This window comes from Magnolia sinica, chromosome 6 (assembly GCF_029962835.1).
Source record: "Magnolia sinica isolate HGM2019 chromosome 6, MsV1, whole genome shotgun sequence".
Lineage (NCBI taxonomy): Eukaryota > Viridiplantae > Streptophyta > Magnoliopsida > Magnoliales > Magnoliaceae > Magnolia > Magnolia sinica.
The window spans coordinates 73590068-73599225 of NC_080578.1; the positions used below are offsets into that span (position 1 = coordinate 73590068).

At 37.8% G+C, this 9158-nt stretch overlaps 1 protein-coding gene across 1 annotated transcript; it reads right to left on the bottom strand.

Annotated features, from left to right (window-relative positions):
- Positions 1 to 446: 446 nt before the first annotated feature.
- Positions 447 to 7657, bottom strand: LOC131248873 (annexin D4-like). Its single transcript, XM_058249371.1, has 5 exons — positions 7498 to 7657; positions 5870 to 6042; positions 2291 to 2506; positions 944 to 1801; positions 447 to 844 (listed from the first exon to the last, which is right to left on the bottom strand). The coding sequence occupies exons 1-4, from the start codon at positions 7550 to 7552 to the stop codon at positions 1568 to 1570; spliced, it is 678 nt and encodes a 225-aa protein (XP_058105354.1). The 5' UTR covers positions 7553 to 7657; the 3' UTR covers positions 447 to 844; positions 944 to 1567.
- Between the last annotated feature and the right edge of the window lie 1501 nt (positions 7658 to 9158).

Consider the following 9158-nt stretch of genomic DNA (forward strand, 5'->3'; position numbering starts at 1 on the left):
ATTATCTTCATCTTTCTTCATGTATTCTTCTTGCTCCGAAGTCAGTTGCATAGGAAGATCCATCAACTTAAGAGATTTTGTGTTTAACCTTCAAGCTTTCGTGATCATTCCCTAGGATAATGTTCACCAGCTAGTCAAAATGGTAGACACTTGCACTCAATTAGGAATTTCATTCCATATATATGAGTTCTTAGGATTCGATTAGGTTTTGTTTTGTTTTTGTTTTTTTTTTTTTTTTTGTATTTTGCAATGTTTTCCATCATCATTATCCAAGCGCACACCTACATCTTTAATTTTAATAATGGGGCAAGATGGTTTAAATTGTTTCTAGGGTTTCCTATACTTCCCCAATGATGTAGAATTCTCCAACCCACTAGAGAGGGAGAAAGTAGCATTGAAATTCTACTCTCTTCACACATCCCAGTATGCAACATTTGTGCCAGAAGCTGTATGATGATGGTGATATATTATTGAAATAGAACATAGCCTTAAATGTCACCCACACAATACCACCATCCACAACCAAAACAAGGGCATGTCACCGTAACATCAACTGTAGAACAAGAACCGGTAAAGCAAGGATTTTCGGGACTCAGAACATGATTTTTCAAAGTAAGCAGATGAAGGTGCCCTGTTAGATTGATCTTCCAGCCAAAGCAAGCAAGAAGTCCCTATAGTTCCCACATGTTATCTCTTCGATTTTGAAGGCAAGGGGAACTCCATAGACCTTTTGGTACTCCTCTTTGATCTCCTTCATGTCAACGTCGGCACGGGTCACAATCACTCGGGTGAGTGCTTCTTTCGTGCTCTCACTCACACCATCCTTTAAAGCCATGTCCAGTGTCTGCAACCCAAAAGAGTGACCAAAATGAAGTTTAAGAGAAGCAGAAATCTGTGAGGTTATGGATGAATTTCGATTGTATGTTTGGTGCTGATTCTTCACCTTGCTGAAATACTTCGGAGCAGAGCTCAGGCATTGGACCGTCTCTTGTAAGCTCAAGTCCTCTATATCCTAACATGTTACACCAATAAGCTGTAAGCTGAGAGACACAAAAGGCTGTGACGAATAATTAACAGACATTTTTAAAATTTTGGGAATTTTAGTACGGAGTATATAATATTTCGGTTTTACTATTTCACTTTCTGGAATGGAAAGTGTTCATATGCAAATCAATCCAGTTGAGTTCAGACATCAATTAGCTTTGTCAAACAGCATAAAAACCTCCACTTTCAACCATACCAAATGAGAGGATAGTTAGATACCTTCAAAGTAACTAACCATGTCTGTTTGGATAAAAAGGATCCAAAATGTGGACATGGAAACTCCTACAAAATCTTTTTTGGATGACAACTTATGTTTTCTTTTAAAGGAATCAATGTCCATGTTTTTTAGTGAAACTTTGGAAATTAAAATTGATCTTGATTCCTACAATTTTTTTTAAGCAAGGGAAAACTGTATATCCATGGAAATCGTTTTTTTTTTTTCCTTCTTCTTCTATAGTTCCCAAACAGGACAGCTGAAAATCACGCGATGCATTGGAAACATGGTAATGTTGTGATGGTTTGGTCATTGTACCTTGTCAATGGCCTCCCCGAACATCTCCTTGTACTCGTCGAAGGTAACTTTGAGCTGTAACTTGCTTCTTGTAGATAGAATCCTTACCACATCTTCATTTTCGATGAGCTTCTTCATGCTCGCTTCCTTAATAGCCTTACCGAGGGTCTTGGCCTCTGATCCCGCAATCTCTTTTTTCACACATGTTCCCTCATATCTATAAGAGCTCACCAATGCAACCAAGAGCTGCCATTAAATCAAGAAAAAACCCACAATGAGTCCTCTTTGAACAAAACTAGAATGGAAATTATGAATTCTCAAGATATTTTATTGACTTTCGTGTTATGGAAGTGTCGAAAGGTACATGTGAACAGATCTTTTCATGTTGAATTGGAGTTGGGCAATACATCAAAACGAGCCTCTTGGCCAAGAATTTCAAGATGGTGATTTTCAGATGTATGTAGCATTACCTATTGTATTTTCTTGTGCATTTTGGTTTGAAAACAAACCTCATTAATCTGGCCATTTCCAATGCCATTCTCGGCCAAGGGATCAATGTGATGCTATTCTCGATCAATGGATCAATCCCTTCCAGTGAGATGAAATGCCCAATTCCAAACTGCCTTCTGTCCAGGACAGGATCTCAACGGTTGAAAATGCCCCATTTCGTTGAAGGGGTTTAATCAGTTTCTAAAATGGCTTTATGAAGTCATTAATCCAGCAATGTGTACTTACACTTCGGTTGGCTCCCCTGACATGATAAGCGACGTCTTCCTCAAGAGAGTGGTTGAAAAGGGAATGATATGCCCTCCTCGCACCCAAGAGCTCTTCGGACGATCGGGTGCAAGCGATCTCTATAAGGATGCCCAATGGCTGGCCCTTGTGTATGACTTCATAAGCCAAGCGAGCGTCTCTTTCCGATGGATGCAAAGTGCATAGTATCATGGCTTTCTGAGACAAGCGAGCAGTCCAAGTAAGGATGAGAGCCTATTGAATTTTGTTGCTGCATTTGACCGAATTACATGAGCATCTCTACATTGAACATCTCTAGAAATCATGGGAGGCAAAAATTGTTGACTGCGTTTGGATATGCAAGTTGATTGACTTGCAGTGATTTATTATAATCATGAAGAAAATGACCGAAAGCCAATGACGATTCCTAGCATTCCCCAAACACTAGGCCCTCGATTTGAATTCAAAGACCTTAAATGATTTATTTCAACTTATCAAACTAATATTTGCAATTCAATTCGATATTGCATCCAAATGCACCTCTAACGTCTCAAACCCAAGTCAGTGCAGCAAAGTCTAATTGGGTTTGTTTATATGCCTAAAACTAAACAATGAGCCAAGACTTTAAAAGATGATGAAAGAAAAGGTAGAAAAAGCTTCGCCAAAAATTCGAAACCTCGAAACTCAATTCCCATCAATTGTACCAGTCCTGAAATCGTTTATAATGGCTGCGATTTTTCACCAAAAACTTCATTCACTATTTTTGCATCCTTTTGATAGGCCATGGTTTAAAAATTCAGTTTTTCAGTAATATCCAATCTCAGGAGTATAAATATGTAATTTGTGAGTAGAATCACAAGTTTCATTTTTTTTTGTTCGGAGTTCTGTCAAGTCTGTTAGAAAACCTTAATAAAATCCAAAACGAAGGTATTTATACAGAAAACCCAGTCCTAATCGATATAAGCTGTTGATTTTCTAACTAAAACTTTTTAATCTCATCCACCTTTTTTGAGTCTTGATTGAGTCATGACCAAATTAAGATTTTTTGTCCTAATGAAATCTGGTCGAGTTGACTTACTTGGGTCGAGTATTTTTTTTGTTTTGAAACTATGGTTTGGACACATATCAACTACTGTTTGTATTTCTTTTCAGTTGTCTTAACATCCAATTGGTCCCATCAACCTGACCTGCCATACTTGCCCTTGGTCTGGAACTCAGAAACTTTTGCAGGACCTACACACAGGCCTCGAAGCCAACCGCAAGCCTTGGCAATAAAGGCTCTTGAGTCCGACCCATTTTGAGCTGGTAATGAGTGCCTGGAAGGTTCGGTCACCCTTTTGCCAGCTTTAAATGGAATGTGAGGAATATGATCAGATTTAAAGCTCAACATGGCTGAGTGAGTGATTGATTCAGTAATCAGCCATGAGTAAGTGGAACTGGGACTGGGTTGACTCGATTTAGTTGACCAACAGCTGAGTTTCCTTCAATTAGTCAAGCAGAGCTCTTACTCATTTGGGTCGAAGCTATTTTTTAGTTGAATTATGGTAACATTGTTGAATAGCTATTAAGGGAAGCAATATGCAGGGCCTGACCCGACACTTAAGACCCAAGGCTGAAGACTGAAAATTGGTTAGGCATGGGCCCAAACAGCTACTCGAATGTTTCTAATCCATCCATTGATCAAGTGGGCCACACATGCACAAAGATATAGACATTTTAGCGTATGCATTCAAGATGGATGGTTTGCCCATTCGAGGACTGAGATCAAATATTTGTACGATACAATGCATATACATATAAAGTTGGCTCGGGCTAGGCTGTGCTGGGCAGATTTGAGCCCAGGCCTGACCCAAATATTGATCAGCCCATGCATGTAAGGCCCAAGACCGGCCCATGGGCCAAGCTAGTAAGTCTAAGTCCAGCCCAACGTGGGGCGGGCTTCCAGGCCCATTGTCAACCTTAGTAGCCATTGAACTACTAGGTATTGACCCTTGTTTCACAAGGGAATGAGGCTTAACTTAACCTCTTGCATGTAAGATGCTAACTGGTATATGTGTGCAAAATCCAGGCCATTCATCAGTTAGAGTGCACAATGAGCTTGCTTTGGCCCAAAAATCAGGCTGGTCCACCTAGTAGGATGGACGGTTAGAATAAAATGATGCAGCCCACATTCAACATACAAGTCTGCCTACTGTTTTTTTTTTTCTTTGGGGGTCTAGATCATGCTAACGCTGCGCCTAACCTGATGAATGGGCCAGATCTTGCAAATGTGCACAATGTTGGCATTTCTGCCACAAAGCATCTGTTCATCGTGCATAAGAGCAAGGGGCCATATGGTTCTATGGTGAATACTGTGTTGTGGCCTACCTGAGTTTTGGATCAACCTGAATTCTGGGTTTTCTATAGTAAATAGGGGGCGTCGGATCTGATAGAAGGGGTGGATCTCGTGCTTATGCAGAGCAAGTATGGCCATAGACCTAAGTGAGTATGGCTCCCTGATGACTAGATCTCATGCTTATGCAGAGCAAGCCTGGCCATAGACCTAAGTGAGTATGGCTCCCTGATGACTAGATCTCATGCTTATGCAGAGCAAGCCTGGCCATATACCTAAGTGAGTATGGCTCTCTCTCTATACCTGAGTATGGATCTCTCTCTCTCTCTCTCTCTCTCTCTCTCTCTCTCTCTCTCTCTCTCTCTCTCTCTCTCTCTCTCATGACTGGATGTTGGGCCCACATATGACCTCTTTATGAGATGATGGAATTTTGCACACTTCCATGTTCCATTCTAATAATTGGGTACCTAGAACAGAAGGCATCTTCAAGGCCACAATTGGATCATGACTGGATGTTGGGCCCACACATCACCTCTTTATGAGATGATGGAATTTTGCACACTCCCATGTTCCATTCTAATAATTGGGTACCTAGAACAGCAGGCATCCGATGGACCTGATTTAGCGTTCCATGGCCAATTATCAGAACCATGTAAAATTCGGGTTGGGTTTAGATCCACCATTTCGGACCCAGTTTGAAAATCAAGCCCATTGGGTTCAGGATGGATTGATCATATTAAAAAGTATTAATTAATCTGACAATGGGACGGGGTTTGTAAACCCTAAGCATGTAAGAGGAGCCAATTTACAAACCATGCATGTGTCAAAGGGACACACGAGTATGTGATTGAATCTATCAATCAGGTGGTTTGGGCCATGCAAATGCCCTTATGTAACCCAGAACTAGCTCAGATCTGACTTGAAAACATAGTTGGAAGACCCAATACTTGAAGAATGCCCAACCTGATGGCTGGGTCCTAAAAAGCAAGACTCAGACCTGGCAAGACCCAAATCCAATCAGCCCTGGTCATGTACTCTAAGACCTGACTCAAACCCATTGACACCCCTAGGCCAACACAACAGACTCAAATAAAAACCATTCAAAATCCAGGTCCAACCCATGCCTGGCCCACCTACACCTCTATTTGCCTAATGAAACAAAACTATCAGAATCATATATTCCAAGAGAATTGCACTAATATGGATTAGAAAAAAAAAAAAAGACGAAGAAGAAGAAAAAAAAAACATACCTTAAATCGGGCAAATTCCCTTTCCAATATACTGATGTGATAATCTTCCCACCTCTCAAAGAACCGATCATCCTCTTTGAAAAATTGGGGGCAGCTCTTCCGGAATGATTTCCGCTGTTCGGGGTGCCATTTTGATAATACTGTGATTATGGATTTCTCGTCCACGCCAAATCCTACAAAAGAAGATGCAATTCACAGATAAATCAGTTCATGAATGATCAGATCTTTATCAAATCAGTAAGATTTTGAAATGTGATATCACCATATATAGAAATCTGTGCATGATTATATAGAATTGAAAATGGAATTTTATGTAATATTGCAATAGAAATGACACCCAAATGGTATTTAAATCTAACACTGCTCCAATTTCAGATAACTCGGTTAATTCGAATGTGTTTTTCATCAAACAGGCCTTGAGTTGAATTTCGGTATGATTTTCTATGAAATCTGAAAAAAATAATGGGTTTTGGATAGAAAATCATAGGAATTTACCAACAATGATTGCGATGTTGAGCTTAATGAGTTATTTACGTCTGCTGGGATTGATTTTGTAAACACCCAATTTCCATATTCGGAATTTGAATTGTAAGAACTAGAAAACTCAGTTAATTCATGTGTTTTTTCATCAAACAGGACTCATGTTGAATTTTGATACAATATCCTATGGAATTTGTATTAAATAATAGAATTTGGATATAAATCATAGGATATCAACAACAATGCGCCCGGACTGATTTTGCAAACACCCATTTTCCATATTCGGAATTTGAGTTGTAAGAATTAGAAAATTCGGTTAATTCATGCATTTTTTCATCAAACAGGACTCATGTTGAATTTTGATACAAATTTCTATGGAATTTGTATAGAAAATCATAAGATTTCAACGGAAAAGATCATGATGTTGTTGTTAATGAGGTATTAACACCCACTCGGATTGATTTTTGCAGACACCCATTTTCCAATTTAGAGATGGATGCAGGCAAATCACACAGGACGGATCTAGATATCACATAAAAGGTGAGAAAGATTATGGAATTATCAAACAAAAAAAGGAGAAGAAAGATGCTAGTTCGCATTTGGGTGACACCCAAACATGCATTTTAAACAAATGACTAGGATTGTATTTGTTATTGCGGTATACTCTCTCCTCTGTAGATGGACTTTTCAAGAAAGGCCTTTCTCATAATGGTACGATGAGAGTAATGTCTAGATGTAGCATCCATGTAAGACATCCTCTCAGACAATAAATCGACCTTTCCCTAAAATGCTTTATTTATTTATTTATGATTTTATTTTTTAAAGTCAGATAGAAGTTAGTCTAAAGGTGTCAGCTGTGTTGGCAGAAGCTAAACTAACTATCTTTGGGGAAACAAGGCCTTAGTTGTCCAAAAATGACATTTAAATGAAAAAATAAATATGAAATATTATTAATGTTATGATTTGGAAATTAAAAAAATAAATAAAATAAGGGTGTGTCTGGTTTTAACAGTTTTCATAAATATCGTGGCCTTTAGCACAAATATCATGATTTCTTTTTTATAAAAATTTATAGATATATCATGAGATTAGTTACTACCAAACACACCCAAATGAAAGAGAGAAACACAGAGAGATTTTTAAAAAACCTGAGAAAGCTCGTGTGAGCGCCTCAAACTCTTCTATGGCAAGGGAATGAGCCATTTTTCTACAAGGAATGCAGGAATGGAAGAAGGAATGAGGAATGGGACGCTCTCTGTCCGTCCTGCCTTGCTTTTATATATGCGTTCCCGGAAAGGTTAATTTTGTTATATGGAAAATTCAAGAGGGGCATTATCGACATTCGAAAGAAAAAAAAAATAAAAATGCATTATCGTTACGTTGGGGACTTGCTGTTTTTTGTTTATGATTGATGGTAATTACGTCTCATAAAGAAAAGGCAAGAAACTAAGAAAACGATAGTCGACAGGGAAGTCCCACCCAACAGTTTCATTTTCATTGGGGTTTTTAATAAAAGAGCTCGTGTTCCACGAGTGTAAAAAAAGTCGTGTTGCACGAGGTAGAAGTTGGGCCTGACAAGGCTCATCTAGTATGAGTCCAAGCCCAGACCAACCTTGACTGGGCCACAAACCGTCATAAGTGGACGGTCCAAATTACAGGATTTTATCAAAGTATAGCAAAAGCATGGTTCATGCACATGAATGTAGAAATTGAACATATGTTGGCATACATGTAATTTAAATTAAACCGTCCAAATTGTGGGGCCTGTTGTAGATAGGTCATGTACCTAGAATGTATTGACGGGATACTCTCTACCTCTCATTTAGGGCCCCTTTGGATACCACCAAATAAGTTACTTTTTCTACTTACAGCAGTAGATAAGTGACTTGTTTTGTATAAGTTTGGTTTATGATTAGTTATAAGTAACTTTTTTACTTAAAAGTATATAATTACTTTAGTTAATTTTTATTTATTTTTATAGCCTTTTTACTTTTTATAAGTTGTTGAAGAAAGGCATTTGGAGAGACAAAAGAGAGGAGCTCTTTGATTCTCTTCATTCCTCACTTGGTTTTCTTGTATCTTTGGTATGTGAATTCTTCATTAATGACTTTCAAATCTCTAAATCTTCGTTTAGTAATCTTTTGAACATAAATCTTCCTTTTGGCATCAATTTCACCTTAAGCTTTCGAAATTATCTTGCACATGAAAACATGCATAATTAAATCGATTAAGCATTATCATGCTTATAAAACCAAGGTATAAATAGAAAGAAATATGCAATATTTTACACTTAACACACCCCCCAACCAGCATTTTGCTAGTCCCGACCAAAACATGCATGAAGTGATCTTCAATTCTCAGTGTTCAAAGTTCTTTAAGAAAACAATCATTCGTATAAACAAGTATGAGTGGGTATAATCCAAAGAAGCGAGATTAAAAATTTGTATACCTAGAGCTGAATCAAACGAGCAATCAATCAAATAGATTATTCATCAATTAATCTAGAGCATAAATTCATATATCAAGTTTTCCTAATGTGATTAGTGAATTTCAATTTACTTTCCATAAAAGCATATTATCATTACAAAATATTAGCCATGATCATCACCTTAAGATTAATTGAATAATCATGTACTGATACTGAACTTATCTCATTTTCATTCTTTTTGTAGTTTTTGATTTTATATCGACAGTCTCTTTTTATTTATTCATTCTTTTCAGACTTTCCATTATTTTACAGTCTATTCATTCTTTTCCAGTTTTTTCATCATATATGACATTTTTGTCGATCTCACTGTTTTTTAAACTG